Genomic DNA, 16,704 nt, shown 5'->3' with positions numbered 1-16,704 from the left:
TTTTTTTGCGCGCATCAACCTGCAGCTAATAGACAGATAAATAATTGGGAAAATGTACGAAGTCGCCGCTCTAATCGAGCAGCGGTTCAAAGTAGCAGTGAGGTACTGCATATGCTTAGGACTCCCGCACACCTAGTTACTGTATGACTAGTAAAATAGTGGAGCCCTAATGTAACAGAAGCCAAGCTATCTTCGTAGGTGTTGTTTTTACAGATGTTGTATGTTTAATTGTTTGAGACACTACAATAGGCCTAGCTGCTTATTTATGATTCTGCACCATGTTTTACTTTGTTCAGTACTTACTTTTGGTGGAAAAAGGTTTAAGTTCATACTGCACAGAAACATAATTTCCCAATTTGCAATTACGTAGCACCATGCATCTGCCTAAGTGCCTAATATTTTTTTCACATAAAGTATTGATGTTGTAGATATGTACTATGGAGACTTGAACAGCAATCATAGGCCTAGTGGCGAGTGAAATTTGGCGAGTAGATTGTTAGTCACGGTCGCCAAATAGCGGCGAGTACTTTTAAACATATTTGTCGAGGCCTGGAACCTTCGAAACATGATTTCTGAAGGTAGAAATCATGGATACTATTCATAAATGGTAGATGGATTTGCCATATTGAGTACAAGAATCCTGTTGCTTGGGAGGTCAAATCTCCATTGAGGTCACCAGAAGTAAAACTCTGAAAAACCTTGTACATGATATGTAACGATGGAAATCGTGGATTCCCTTAGTACTTGGTGTGTGGATTCATAACATTGAGTACAATATCCAAATTGTTTTAGGTGGAGGTGTGTATAGCCACGTACAGTATACTGACCTATGTTTAACATGCCATAGTGTTATTGTATCAAAATGGTGGTTCGGGCCATTTCTATTGTAACAGCTAGTTCTGGTTATACTAACTAACAGAAGTCTAGTGCACTGAAGTCATCGAAACCTCAATGCATTTTGCATTCTGGTTAATCAATCAAGGGCAAATGCTAATCAGAAACATAATGTCAGCCAAGTTTTCGTTTATTCACCATGTTCTATATATTATCAACATATATGTATAACTAAATAAGGAAATAAACAAAAAAATTAAAAAACGGTAACGAATGTATGATATCATCAACAAGCTTGAAAATCCTTAGGGCCAAGACATTTCTTTTAGTTAGAGAGGGATTCCAAACAATGATCTCTTGATTAAGAGTCCTGTGCTGTAGCCTTTATTACACTTTACAAGTTGTATCATGGAGCTATAAACAGATATAGCTCCATGGTTGTATCAACTATAAACCACTTGTGGGCAGTCATAAATGAGAATAGCCATGAAGGTTATATAAGCATCTTAGTCATACAACTGAGCTGTCAGGTCACGTCTATGGCAAGCCATGTGGGACAAACACTGCATAATATATCCGCGTATTAATTGGAATTTATACGCGTATTAATTGGAATATATACGCGTATATATTATTAGCCAATCATATGGCTTAAATATATCCGCGTATTAATTCTAATATATATACACGTATTAATTCAAATATATACACGTATTAATTCGAATATATACACGTATTAATTCGAATATATACATGTATTAAATAAAATACATATGGGGATTAAATCCAATATATGCACGGATTAATTAGAATATTCACGAAAAAATATTTTCGCTCTTGCTGTGTACATATACCAACGATAAATGTTTTGGCGGGCTCGCGAGATCGCTTCAAAAAGCGAAACTTTACACATGTACAATTAATACGCGTATATATTCCAATTAATACGCGGATATATTATGCGGTGTTTGTCCCACATGGCTTGCCATACACGTCTATGGCAAGCCATGTGGGACAAACACTGCATAATATATCCGCGTATTAATTCGTATATATACGCGTATTAATTCGAATATACATGTGTTGTCGCCTACATGTGTAAAGTTTCGCTTTTTGAAGCGATCTCGCCAGCCCGCCAAGACATTTATCGTTGGTATATGTACACAGCAAGAGCGAAAATGTTTTTTTTTCCTTGTATATTCTAATTAATCCGTGCATATATTGGTTTAATCCCCATATGTATTTTATTTAATACGTGTATATATTCGAATTAATACGTGTATATATTCGAATTAATACGTGTATTTATTCGAATTAATACGTGTATATATATTCGAATTAATACGCGGATATATTTAAGCCATATGATTGGCTAATAATATATACGCGTATATATTCCAATTCATTCGCGTATAAATTCCAATTACAGTGTTTGTCCCACATGGCTTGCCATACACGTCATGACATTCTATACAAAGTATCCATGCGTGAGGTTTTCTATAGAGGTTCAAGTTAAGCCAAATGAACCGTGGCAAATATACGACGCCAAATAGCATGCATGAGGAATTAGCTTTATTTTCCCGTTGCTATTGGATATTGAAATTCCTAACGATGTATGTTTATATATCAGCTTTTGTTAACATTTTTTTTTCCAATAGACCTTTGACGTAGAATGATAAAAGTAAAAAAAAAGTTGTCAAGTTGTCAAATGAGCACTGAAAATGTCTAGCCGACGAAAAAAGAACAAATGGAATCCTTAGGGCTAGGCTATACTCATTAATTATGTTTAATTGTTTTATTGCTTAGAGACAAAACTGCGAATGAATAAACTTGACCATTTGTAATCAACTTTCAAACTGTAATGATTTGGAAATATTTGGTAGCTTAGGCAAATCTTTAAACCAAAGGCCGGTCATTTAAAAGAGAAAAGCATGTAAGTTATGCCACTTGTATTTAATACTTCTATAGTAGACCTAGCCTATATTATACATGCCTATATGTGCATCTTTTTGTATTGTATGTAGCCTATGCTGTACGACACGGTAAGTATATGCTCGTATAATGTATCACTTCGCAGTGTTATGCATACAATCTGAGTATAGGCACACATGTAGGTCTAACTATTGCACAGCATCAAGGGCGGCGGAACCGGGGGGTCACAGGGGGCACGTTCCCCCCACTTTTCCTCAGGTTAAAAATGTGCCCTTTTTCTACATAAAAATTGAGGTGTCTCAAGTTAGCAAGAGTCCAGGGAACCAGAATGAACACTCGGGAAGGGCCGTTTCCAGCCATCTGAGGGGCTTGTAAAACCAAACATTTTCTTGTACGCTCCGCGCCAACCGATGGTGGCGCTCCGCTCAGATAGTCGTGCATACAACTTTGCGAATCCTGGCTACGCCCCTGACTTTTAATGAATTTCTGTGGGTCAAACTCAAAGCTATTTCGAATGGAAACAAATTGTTAAGATATTGACAAGAAATAAACTCTAATTCGGAAGAGTCCTACATTTCCTACCAATCGAATTTCTGCAAAGTGCCCTTTGATGTGGGTGCCCCCCCCCCCCAGATTAAAAGTGCTTCCGCCGCCCTTGCACAGCATGTTGCACTATTGTCCAATACTACACAGGATAAAGTACAACAGTAATATACAATATGATACAATAATATTCAATAATACAATCGTAATATATAATATAATATAAGACGCATATACGTGTGTAAACATAGACATGGGATATAGCCTAGGCACGATACAGTCACATACTTTTGCCGTCACATATTTTTGCCGTCACATACTTTTGCCGTCACATATTTTACCGTCCTTTTTTGTGCTTTTGGATGTTTACCGTTTTTCTACTGCATTATATTGTATATGTATTTTGTATTGAGGGCTCCTCTGGAAAAGCAAGTACCTCTGCACTGAGCAGGACTACCCTTATTAAAGATGACAATATTAATAATATTCAAAAAGCTAATAACATATATAATATAGGCCTACTGTACAACAACAATGTCTCCATTAGGTATTAGCATATTTAACAAAACCCCCGCTTCGCAAGTCAGAAAACCCCTTTTTTATTTCCAAATGAGAAAAAAATCTCATTTGGAGCACCAAATTGCATCTAAGTCCAGGTGAAAATGCAAAATTATTTACAAAATGGAGTGGGTGTTGAAGTGTGCTATATTGCACCAAATTGCATCTGAGGCCACCTGGAAATGCAAAAAAAATCCCAAGGGGAGGGGGAACCCCCTCCCCTTATACCCCTCCCCCAAGCCGGCCATCCGTCTTCAGCCCCCCACTCAAAAGTACCTTCCTACGCCACTGCTATTATTTAGTATGTTCATGGACTTAAGAGAAGATTTATGTAGAGGTGGCTACGTGCTACATAGGGGTATCGAACTCAAGGGCGTTGGTATACAGCAAATCTCCTGTCCAGCTCGTACATTTGATGTAAACTTTTTCTTCTTTCCTTCAGTTTACAAACCTTTGAATTTTATGCCTAATTTCACGACCTTTTTTTGTAGACCTTAAAGTAACAGAAGACGTTCTCAAGTACTCTTATGTCTTTATCCTGTCATGGAGACCCTAGATGTTAGCAAATGCAGCTTCCATTGATGACGTAGTTCAATTAAATCCTACAACTTCCTTTTCTCAGCTGGATCCATGTGAATGTAAAGAAAATAATCATGGAATATTTGTTTCCAAATGACTTGTATAATCTTATTTTATTTCTCCTCAATTGTATATAAGTGTTTTATAGTGACTTCACTATCCCCTTTAATTGCTTTGTCAAGGGGCCTGAAAGCACTTAAAGCAATGTCATTCCCTTACCCACCCCCTCCCTACCCCTACCTACCCCTCCCCAACCTTCCCACATCCATCTGACTACCGTAAAGAACCCACTGTAACACACTCCCGCAATTTCTTTTTCTCAAAATAGCGATGCAAGGTCACAAAGTGGGTTCTCATGATGACGCTTGACAGCAAATGATTTTCTACCATAGATGTTTCTGACTATGACATTCTTTCATTTATCCTACTTCTCCAAAAATATACAATTAATGGTTTTTCTCCTCTAGTATATCTTCATAACAATACAATTTTTTTTTATTATCCCATCTTGTTGAATTGTAGCACCATATAAAGTCAAGGTTTGCCATCCACCATCAGCTGCTATTGAAGGCGTTAGACATGAAAACAGACATTTTTGGGTTAGCTGCACAGTGAGTCTGTGAACTCAAGAAGTTTTCTAAGAGAGCTCCGGATTCGAAGGCATAGGCGTAGGAGACCAATTTGATTTGGGGGGGGGGGGCTGTAACGACTTGATCGCAAAATATAACCAAAACTGTTCGCGCGTTCCGCGCGCGTTCAACATGTAAATGTGCATATCATATAGGCATGCATCGGTTATAACATCGCATGCCAATAACATACAATCGTTTGCCGTGTTATAACACTTCCATACTGGTTAGAATTATGGGGGAAGTCGGTACATTAATAATGATAATAATAATATCAGTTTAACCATTGAAAAACATATTGCAAATTATCTTTCTTTCATTACCGTAGGTGCCCGAAAAATTCCAGCATATTGCCCGATTTTTTTCAAATATATTTGATTGGGGGCTGCAGCCCCCAGCCCCCCCCCCCCCCGCCTCCTACGCCTATGCTCGAAAGTAAAATGTTAATATAGGGTTAATAGGCTTCAATTATACTGAAACGTAATTTTGCAAGAAATGGTTCGATTGCTTCTGTTTGAATAAAGGTAACAGCAAGGTAAAGGAAAGAATTTCTGAATAATTGTATCCTATATATTGGCAAGGATTGTGTTGAAATCTATTGGCTTCAACTAAACAATCCTTTGGTACATGATACAGTTTGCATGCGTTTCATCATTCTTGACACCCTGATGGACACAAATTTTAGAAGCAGTATTTACGAGTTCACTTAGTCAACAAAAAAATCTATTCAGCAATGCGAAGCTCCGCAACCCATATACCGTCTCTCTCCGCACCCGATACTCGTAGCTAGTACAGTAACTGCTGTTCATGTTCATGTTCGGAACATGAACAGTAGTTACTGTACTAGCTATGAGTATTGGCTGCTCTCCGATGATCTCTCTTTTGTACAGGAGATCTCATCTCCATAGCAACATCCAATGACTGACTGTCTCTCCACGCCATATGGAAACCTTAGAATCTTAAACGATGAAAAACCTTTTCTCCCAATTCACGTATAGTACTAGCATACAACTGGTTTTTGCTCCTAAACGAGCAGACGACAACCTGAGCAGTCTTGGCGCTAAAAGGCCACCGAAACTTGTCGGATTTGTTTCCTATCAAAGCCGTCTAGAATATTCAAAATGGTGACGGAAATTAACGAAACAACGTACGAAATTGAGCGACCTGAACATGTTGTCGTCGCTGTGTTTCTCATACTTTGCGGTAAGTAACCTTCATTATTTGTTTCTCTCCTTTATTTATCTTTTGTTTTGGTTTCTGCACCGTTGTAACAATAGTAATTACGTTGCGAAGGGATATGAACAAAGGACAAATATATTATGGGATATGTATTGTATATGCTATCTGTCATAAAAATTGATACACACTCATAATATGTCAATGTTTACTATTTGTTTAATATTTGTTTCAATAAAGCTTATATTTATATATAGACCAATCGTAAACTGGAAAGAAAAAAATGTCAACATGTGGTCGAAATTCGTCTCTTTGTATCTGATATAAATATAGGACTCATGGCTAGGCTGTATATCATAACCTACCACAGTATTGGTTATATCTATAGAATAGAAAATATAGTCTGCCTGACTATTACATTGCTTAGGGATATAATACCAAAAAAGGCTACATCACGTGAGCTCAATATTGTATACGCATCTGGTTTTACACAACAGAAAATAGTGTTGGCGGTTGCTCTAGAAACTCCCGAGTGAAATATGTGCTATTCATATGAAAAATAAACTCTTTAACGAAGTCAGTCCATATTGACCAACCTGAACGGAAAGAAAGAAAAGTTCCGACTAACTGAAAAAAGGTAGTCAAAATTCATATCTCTTTTTCTACAATTGGCATTAACAGAAAACTGACCAAGCTATATTTCTCGAACATTTATTCTTCGTGGATTTCCGGGTTTGTTTCAAAAATGAAATTCACAAGTTTGGTCCTCGGTCACGCGGCTTGTGTAGTTAATAACGTCTGACTAACATATATATGTATAGATATGGTTTAGATGTAGTATTTTAATCTTGTATAATTCTTCAAGTTTCTGACGATGTTACAAATCCCATCAAGAGTTTGTTGCTCAAAACAAACATTACAATTTATCAAACTATATCATCATGTAGCCCCCCCCCCCCTTAATGACAAAAATAATTAATTATTACTATATGCATTACATTATAAGAACTAACACCCGGTAGCTCAGAATACTTTAATTTATAGTAGCCTATACTACCCGAATATAAGAGCAAAAATTGATTTTTCTTTCCAACATTTCGGTTCCTTTCGTCGTACTTTAAAATCAAGCTCGACTTGTGTTTTAAGGGTTTCGTGATAGGCCTATCAACGGTTCATTGAGGAGAATAGTTCGCTCAACAAAGAACAGAACTTATTATCTTATAGGAAAGTTGACTTGCTCGAACCTCAAAAACATGGTCAGAAATCACTGCTGTATAGGAACAGAAATACTTTTTTTTTGACAGACCGTTAGAGACAACAACTGCTATCAGTGCAATATTGTACTTATGTCCCACTTTTATCTTTTGAGGAATGAACCTTTAAATATCAGGTTTTCATTTATCAAAGTGGCTGGAACTTAGTCTAGCATATATCTCCATTGCGCATATTCCTCAGAAACAAAGCAAACCTTAAAGGACGGACAACTATATGAACAACATTATCCTAATCACTTTAATCCTCTCTTTGTCCCTCTGGACACTGTTTATCTCCTACCTCTCCTCTTCCCCTGTTGGTTTCTTTCTTTCTTCTCTCCATCCCTTGTCTACTAATCCCCTTACATCTATCTCTTTGTGTTCACCATGCTCATTAACCTGTCTGTATTCTGTGTGGTTTTTTGTACCTTCTGTAGTGTTACTTGTCATTTATCCTTTGAAGAAGATCCTGCTAGGATCGAAACGTCAGGCCAACTTACTTTTACACATTCTCCTACACAGGCTATCTAGTGGATAAGCAGTTTGCTAACAGTTTTATTTTATTTTGATTTCACTTTAATAGGCATTAGAAATCATGGAAATAGCTGCAACTCCCATAAAAATCCATCAAAGATTGACCATTTTGCAAGTCTTTTCTTGTTTATAGTTTAATTATGAATAAACATTAGCTAATTATGTACATTGATGATGTAAAAGGAGAGACTGCCTAATTTTCTGTTTTGTTATTCCTTTGTTTTTACAACCTTCGTTTCAAAGACACCGAACACAGGTTTGTGGCCTAAGGCGATTTTTTGAAATAATTTATTGTCTTCATTGAAAAATAGGAACATCACATATACGCGGGCTTGTAATTTGGGGTTTACTAAACTTATTAAGGCCTAACATAAGAAATGTTGATGAGCGTAACACTCCATTTCATAGTTTGCACATATTTAATGAGTTCCCCAGATTTATCAACACTTCAAATGTGTATGTATATCTTGGAAACAAAAAGAAATTTTCGAAAAAACTCAACATATTTTGAATGAAATTATCACACACAACACAAGAACAAAATATGGGGAAAATTGGCTTGGTGTACTAGTACTTAAACATGAAACAACACACTGCAATATGGCTTCACACGTCATGGAAAAAATAGTCCATGTTGCTATATATAATGCTTCTACGAAGTAAAAAAAAATATATTTTTGATTGTTATGGAATTTTCTGACTGTCATTAAGATTTAGGCACGGACTGAAAGCCTTAAAGTTCTAGACATTGAAGAGTTTTTTTTTTGAAAACCGAAAAAATATCGGAATATATATCGCACTAAATTTTCCCTTTCTTGTTGTTCAGAAAATAGGTCTAAAATCATCCTTTAAGTCTTGTGTCTCTAAGAAAAAGGACATTTGATATTGCATTTATGCAGAGATATTACCTTGTTTGAAGTAGTTTTCATGTATAGCGCATGTCCTTTTCAAGCTCTTTGTTATATTCTTGGCTAGCTTTTTCTTAAATATAATTTCTGATTCTTACAGATACATATCGAAACAAAGCATTCATAATAGAATGCAGCTTGGTCTCCAAACCGCTTGAGAATTATTTGCATTTAATCTATGCAATCGTCAACAGGGGAATATTCATTTACTTTTAGCTTTGACTTTAAATTCGCTTGAGGTTCTATATTCTTTATTTTGATTTATCAACAAGATAAATTTCCCCAGGCGTATATTTTACTCTCTTTGCTGAGCCGTGTCTGACAGGCTTAATTTGTTTACTATTATCTGAAAAGGAAAGAGATATATTTTGAGTTTGCCAACAAATCACCTGCTCTTGTCAACCCAACGGAAGGAACTTTTGCAAGTTTTACCGAGATCAATAACGCATCCAGGAGCGACAATTTAGTATATTATACAAGGGAAAAAGAACTACAGAATCAAGTCTAATGTGATTAGTTTGGAAATGTATGGATAGTCCATTCCTATAAGGCTATGTGTAATCAGGACTTGAATCAGCAAAGAGTTATATCGGGCCTACATCGCAAACTTCTGTAGGCATATCTCAATGCGACTAAAATTTGCATATGTATAATATTATTATAGTATAACAATGAGGGACTGATCACGTGTTTGGAGCTATCTTTAGGGATATCAGATATAAAGTACATATCACCTAATGTGTCAATACGTTGCACTCCGCTACTGTTTGTCTCTTGGAAAACGCTAGTCAGAAGCCGTGGCGCCGTCCCCGATCTCGAGCCCCGCCCTCGGAGCCCCGCCCTCGAGCCCCGCCCTCGAGCCCCGCCCTCGAGCCCCGCCCTCAGACCCCACTCCGCCCTATAGGTAAAACCGATGCCATGTAGCTTATATCTGGTGTTGCGCGTTCGCTATACCTTATACCTAATAATGTTCTTTTCTTGACATTATGGCAGCTGTAGTTGTCCGTTCGGTATTTCTTTTGCTACCAACTAGCTTCTACATACCCTCCATGATGGCTTTTAAATGTTGAACGAACGAACATGAAATTACGTCAGTAACAACCAGTAAGTAATATCTAACACGCACATTTCTTCCACTAAGTCATGGATGTAAAGAGGGCTCAGGAACTCTCAGAATCATTGGTCAATTATTTATCAACCTGCACCCTCTTGTGTACCTTACCAGCATTGCAAGTAATATATCATATATGGATAAAAACATTTAAAAAAACGCCTATAGATACATATATGCTGTATAGGTGATACCTATTTATGTTGGAATATTTTCTTGTACTGTATATACACTGACATATCCAGTTACGAATTAACCCATCTTATGAAATCATTCAAATTGTATACACCTTTTGCTGCGATAAAATGGTAATTTTTAACCTGGAAAATGTTGAAGCGGAATATGTGTGATTTATCGAAATATTAAGTCAAGTTGCTTAGTAACTAAATTTGTTAAATTTCCAGAAGGTGTCAGTCACGCTTTGGGGTACACGTGCCGACAGATACGGTACTTTATACTCTCGAGTACCGATAATTATATATAACTTCAAGAAACACTTCACGAACGTTAGAAGTCTTAATATAGAATTCCTAATCTTGTATTGTAAATGCGTGTGTATGGTACCGTAATGTGTGTGTGTGTGTGTGTGTCATTGCTTGAAATATATAAAGTTTCCGCGGTTTTCTATTACTAAATGAAAATTATACATAATTCCATGACAAATATAGGCCCATATGCTTTGCACTTATATATATAGCCACAGTGTATTTTGCGTTTAAACGAATCTTTATCAAAAGCAAAAAGAAATTTATGTTCAACGTAAAATGCCTCATCCACCTGGTAGGTAAATTTAATTTGATTGAAGAAAAGTAGCACAATGAGCACCCAGTACTTATTAAAAATGTAAGAATTCTGAGATTTACTTGGTTTCCTTTTCCTTTGATTCACTCATTCTTCTTTCTTTTCTGGCCTGAAAAGAAGGAAAAAAAAACAGTTGTTGTCAACTCCACTATTTATAGACATTTGTTTAAATTTTTATTAAGCTTTTATAAGCTCCTCCTAGTATTAATGTTGCCAACATTTCTTCCTCGTCGAGAACTCCCGTGGTTATATATATACATTCGGCGTTCAATAATATGCAAATTTAAACGTTTTAGCTTGTTTGTAAAAGTAAGTTGGCCTGACGTTTCGATCCTAGCAGGATCTTCTTCAAAGGCTAAATGACAAGTAACAGTAACAGAAGGGACAAAAACACGCACAGAATACAGACAGGTTAATGAACACGGTGAAAACAAAGAGATAGATGTAAGGGGATTAGTAGACATTTTAGCTTGTGTTCACTTTGGCAAAGAAACGAAATTATTATTTCGAGTAAAAGTCTGTGTTGAGATTTCGGTTACATTAGGTGGTTAAATTACATTAATACAAGATTACATAAACGCTGTCGGGCAATACACGTAAGCGATATCAAAATGATTTGATAACTGTGTTTCAGCTTAGAGAAAAAAATATCCGGAAGTAAATTGTGAAGCGAAGAATCATGGAATTTAAGAACTAAAATGTATCCTCTTTGGATATTTTATCTTTTTAGAGTGCGTCATCGTCTTCTACCCATTACTGTCTCGGTCAACTAGAAACTATTTACGATTGATGTGTTCAATCTTATTTTGTAACCATATATTATTAATAATGAAAAAAACACGTTAATTTTATCAAAAACTTAAAAATGTCCTTTCGATATTACTGTAGGCCAGCATTGACTATAACGGTTGCAAATAATCACAAACCATAGAAGCAGTGAAAGGTTATGGAGTGTTAGCTCAGAGGTTAACGCCGGTGCCTTCCAATCAACTGGTTCGAGTCACTCCAAGATTAATGTATGTCGTCCAGTTACAGAGTTGTTGACAATTCATAACCATGGACGTTAAATATGAATGTAAGAGACTGACTTCGGTCATCTTGCGGCTTTGATAAGCCAATGATGGCTTCTTGGCGAGCTCCTGCTTGCAGGAGGATCTAATATACAAATACATGCATGTATAAACGTAACAAAACAGTGATGTTATAGTCTATCACGGATGAGCTGGAATACAATACGTGAGTCACCGTAATAAAACTTTCAAGATATGCTGGCGTCTACGATCAATGCGTGCACGGAATTCACAAAGTGGGGCCGACGGAGGGTTCTGAATTCACCCGACTAATTTAGGTTTAGAGGCATGAACCTTTGTGGAAGGGACAGAGGTGGATCCGGTCCAGGATTATAAAGGCGGGGTGGCCCTGGGCTGGTTGAATCGGACTCCCATATAGGCCGGGCTCTGGGGGAGGCCTCAAGAAGAAAATATAAAGTGTAGACGTCACCTTTTGTATCTCGGGTATGTGTAGATTTTAAATAAAGTCTATAATTAGATCTTGCCAACAAATATACTGTTTTGTATGTTGTGTTTTATGTAAAGTTGAAAAGGTGTCCCCCCTAGAGGAGTGGTTCAATTCTTTTCAAAAGAAATTCTTTTCAAATCGCTCTCTGAATATGAAAATCTATACCAACTGAACGTTGTATACACCTGACTGACAATGAAAGGGGTGTTTGCAGATAATCGTCAATAAACCTGTCCGTTGCTATGTAACAAAACACACACAGATATTTGCATGGTTCAAACTGTTTATTGTATCGTCTGCATTACAATTATAATTGTAACTAAGTGTCAATAACCGCCAAAGAAACAACTGTCCTAGACGGAAGAAAGAGACTGTGTAGAGATAGAGCCCATTATTCAACACTGAAAAAATGCTAACACTTTCATCAAATTTTTCCAGAGTGTAAACTCGCTCCAGAATGGGAAAAAAACCCTTCCGGTGAACTTGAACTGAATTTGGGCTAGTATATTCAACAAAGTTAAAGTTAAAGTTGAAGGTTGACAGTCTTGTATGAGGCTAATGCCTCCTCACATGACTTTACAACTTAACCCCTGGTCATTGGTAACTTGTCACACCCACACACCAAAGTGTGCACAATTCAATCAATCTCTCCTGGGGCACCACAGTGCACCACAACCACGTGTCCCCCGGGGGACTTCCCATAGGGTGCAGCCACAAACCGGCGCACGCAACTATATTTACAAGTTACCTCGCAGGTCCCCATTTATACACCTGGGTGAAGAGAGGCATTGAAGATAAAGCGCCTTGCCCAAGGACACAACGCAATGATCTGGCCAGGGCTCAAACCTGTAATCCTTAGATCACAAGTCCACTGCCTTAACCACTTGACCACAACGCCCACAAAGCCTGATAAGACAAATCCGACAATGTTCCATCTGCTTAAAATTAAGTCAAAAATCAAATATGACGATATAAATTTATTTTGCTCTGATGATTGATTATTATTTATTTATTTTTATTTCAGCAATTATAGGACTTCTCGCCAATGGCCTGATCATTGCTATGTTTGCAAGATTCCGCCAGCTAAACAACCCATCGAATCTTCTTATATTATCTCTGGCATTGGTTGATATTGGTGAGTCACAAATGTTCATGGAATTGTTGATATATATTTGAAACATTCACTAAAGTTTATTCGTGTAAGCCCCATTTTTTTTCTTCAAAAATCAATTTCAATCAAATGCTGAAAACGTCCGAAAGATTAAATACACGTTTTAACTCTTTTACTGCAATCTACAGGTATGATTACACTCTGCTTTCCATTGACGATCTGGGCAAGTTTGGTGGGGAAATGGACATTCGGTTCCAAGGGCTGTAATTATTATGGCTTCATTAGCATGCTGAGCGGTATATCGGTTATCGGCATCCTTACATTAATGGCGATCGATCGGTATGTAGTCATCTGCAGGAAGACTATCGGTGAGTATCTGTTACAACCGGTTCAAACCATGTCGCACTCCAATACACAGACAAGACGTATCACAGGTTTTAACTGACTATATGGCCCTTTCCCTACAACTCCATTTATTTGTTACCTTTAGCAGGCGGCAGTCGGGAAGATATATAAGATAATAGTATATATAAGACTTGCGTTAAAAAAAAGGTGCATGCAGTATAGTAACGGGGTCTATATATGTGTGTGGGATGTATGTGTGGGATGTATGTGTGACATCCCACACACACATGTGTGGGATGGGTGTGTGTCCTCAGTCTTACGCACAATGAACGTATTAGCAAAGAAAAATTATGTAATAATATAGGCCATATACATTTGTAAATACATTTTTTAACCCTAAAACAAATTCTCGCTTTTCTCCGTAGCCGCAAATCTAAATGTGAAGCATTATGGAGCAGCTCTTATAGTAGTCGCTGTCAATGCTTCTTTCTGGGCCATCATGCCTAACCTCGGATGGTCCAGATACGATATTGAGCCTTCTGGCATCAGCTGTGCTGTCGATTATCATAATAACGACATCTACTATGTGACTTACATCGTAGCACTCTTTGCAGTCTGCTTCGTGGTACCATTGACCGTTATGGTCACGTGTTACTGGATGGCGCAGTCTGTGATGTCGAAGAGAGTGGAGGTACAAAACGCCATAACCGAGGGGGCGTCAGCCCCCATTAATGTGGAATGGTGCAATCAAAAGGAGGTCACACAGGTGAACCTATTAACTGATTCTTATTTACACCTCTTTTTTTTTTTCAATTGTAAGTGTAATCAAGTTGATCGCGTACCCCCACAATGCTCACGGTATAATTTTGAAAGTATTTCAAGCAGGGGCGCCCACCATTTTTGTGCGAGGGGGGGGGTGTAATGCGTTACATCGTTGGGGGGGGGGAGGAGTCTAACGGTCTTTTGAGAAATTTTGATATAGTAATGTGAGGTAGGGTGGGTGGTGTGGGGATGCGTTTGTCTTTATTCGGGGGGGGGGGGTGTAACATGACTGCTTACAATGTAATCCTCAATCGACCTTAATCCCAGCTAATCCAACCGTTTGTTTTCGTCTTTTAATCTCAACAGATGGGTGCAATGTTGGTGTTTCTTTTCCTCCTGTCTTGGTCTCTGATTGCCGTAGTGTGCCTCTGGGCGGTATTCGGGGAACCATCCAATGTTCCCTACCCTCTGGTCTTGATCGCTCCTCTGGCTGCCAAGTCATCCATGGTCCTCAACCCTCTCGTCGTCACAGCCATGATTGGCAAGTTTCGAACACATGTAGCAATGATGTTCAAATACCAACCGGAAGTGACGTCACTCAGTGGTAACGCATCACAATTGATATCAGACGTGGAGAAAGAGCTCTGAACATTCGTTTAGCTGTCAAGTGGGAATATAAATGAATATAGTTGAACATCAATGATGTTACAGATGTCTTTTAAAATTTGACGTTTTTTGCACAACTTCACGGCAGGTCAATGAGAATTCCAACCGGAAGTGGCGTCACTCTGCGATAACGCATCTCCGTTATGATCCGACGCAGAGAAAACGTATTAATTGTTATCTAACATGGAAAACTGAAATTCACTGAAGTCATAGAAACTTGTAGTTTCAAGTACAAAATAACGTGCAATTAGTGTCGTGACACGTGTACACAACGTTGGCAATTTAATTTATTTACTTTATTTACCCCACAAGCAAAGCATGTGAATCGTTGTGAATTGACAGGGTATATGAGTAATACAACCCAATGCTATGTTTGGTATAACATTTAATCGTACATTAGCATTATGCCAAACAGCAAGTCGTATCGGTTCACACTTGTTACTCATTTTTATGATATAAAAATGACATATTTTACTAACTCTTGCACATAGGCCCTCAAAACAGGTCGAAAAATGATCCCCAGCTTTTTTGGGGGAGGATGGGGGGGGGCTTCTGAAAGCTCTTGATCTATTTACTGTATAAAAGCTTATAAAAAAATGGTATATTGTTGGTAGCTTTGTTATATTTGTTGCTTTGAATTAACATGCATGGCAACAAAGGTGAAATATAATGCTTTATCTATTATGATATGTACGTGTTCCAAGTACCATGTACTCGTCGAAGGAAAATTTAAAACAACTTAAATAAAAAATAGCACACAGAAACGTTGTACTCTAATGCCGAAGCCATATATATATATATATATATATATATATATATATATATATATATATATATATATATATATATATATATATATTTATATATATATATATATGTAACAAGGAAGGATCAGGACTGCAAGAAGAGTGCTCTATGCTATAAAAGCAGAGCCTAAACATATAAGTAAATGCCTTGGTAAGTACAGCTGTTACTCGGAGTTTCACGCCCTTAGTAGTTGTCTGACGATCGCCACCCTAAGGGCGTGAAACTCCGAGTAACAGCTGTACTTTCCAAGGTATTTACTTATATATATATATATATATATATATATATATATATATATATATATATATATATATATATATATATATATGTATATGTATATATGTATATATATATGTATATATGTATATATATATATATATATATATATATATATATACATAGTTTGCAAGTCAACGGATAATTATAAACTTATACGTATACCTTTACAATACACTGGAAATACACTAGAAAAAAGAATGACTGCAACGATTTTTTGCATTATCACCATATAGGTTTTTCTCTGAACTATAGACCTCATAATTTAGGGTTATTGTTTAGTCCTGTACCACGAAGTAGCTGCATATCAGCTAAGTGAGAAGAAGAGCAACAAAGGCAGATTATTATCATACGCATGAAG

The 16,704-nt window shown here is 37.2% G+C and overlaps 1 protein-coding gene across 2 annotated transcripts; it reads left to right on the top strand.

Annotated features, from left to right (window-relative positions):
• Positions 1 to 5,737: 5,737 nt before the first annotated feature.
• On the top strand, positions 5,738 to 16,251 carry LOC139968691 (visual pigment-like receptor peropsin). Of its 2 annotated transcripts, XM_071972987.1 has the most exons (6): positions 5,738 to 6,278; positions 6,749 to 6,888; positions 13,401 to 13,511; positions 13,676 to 13,855; positions 14,258 to 14,598; positions 14,961 to 16,251. In XM_071972987.1, exons 3-6 carry the CDS (start codon positions 13,439 to 13,441, stop codon positions 15,240 to 15,242), a joined length of 876 nt encoding a protein of 291 aa, XP_071829088.1. In that variant the 5' UTR covers positions 5,738 to 6,278; positions 6,749 to 6,888; positions 13,401 to 13,438; the 3' UTR covers positions 15,243 to 16,251. The 2 variants fall into 2 exon arrangements, with proteins under 2 accessions (XP_071829088.1, XP_071829087.1); XM_071972986.1 differs by lacking the exon at positions 6,749 to 6,888 and having other exon boundaries at positions 5,754 to 6,278; positions 14,961 to 16,249.
• The last annotated feature ends 453 nt before the right edge of the window (positions 16,252 to 16,704 follow it).

The sequence above is a fragment of the Apostichopus japonicus genome, chromosome 6 (genome assembly GCF_037975245.1).
Source record: "Apostichopus japonicus isolate 1M-3 chromosome 6, ASM3797524v1, whole genome shotgun sequence".
NCBI classification, from domain to species: domain Eukaryota; kingdom Metazoa; phylum Echinodermata; class Holothuroidea; order Aspidochirotida; family Stichopodidae; genus Apostichopus; species Apostichopus japonicus.
This window is presented reverse-complemented; position numbering and strand designations above follow the sequence as displayed.

Excerpts from the sequence above, each read along its gene's own strand:
- LOC139968691 (XM_071972986.1), top strand. The coding sequence starts at position 6,197 with ATGGTGACGGAAATTAACGAAACAACGTACGAAATTGAGCGACCTGAA. Across the intron at positions 6,279-13,400 it reads TGTGTTTCTCATACTTTGCG|CAATTATAGGACTTCTCGCC; the intron begins GTAAGTAACCTT and ends TTTTTATTTCAG. Across the intron at positions 14,599-14,960 it reads ATCAAAAGGAGGTCACACAG|ATGGGTGCAATGTTGGTGTT; the intron begins GTGAACCTATTA and ends TAATCTCAACAG.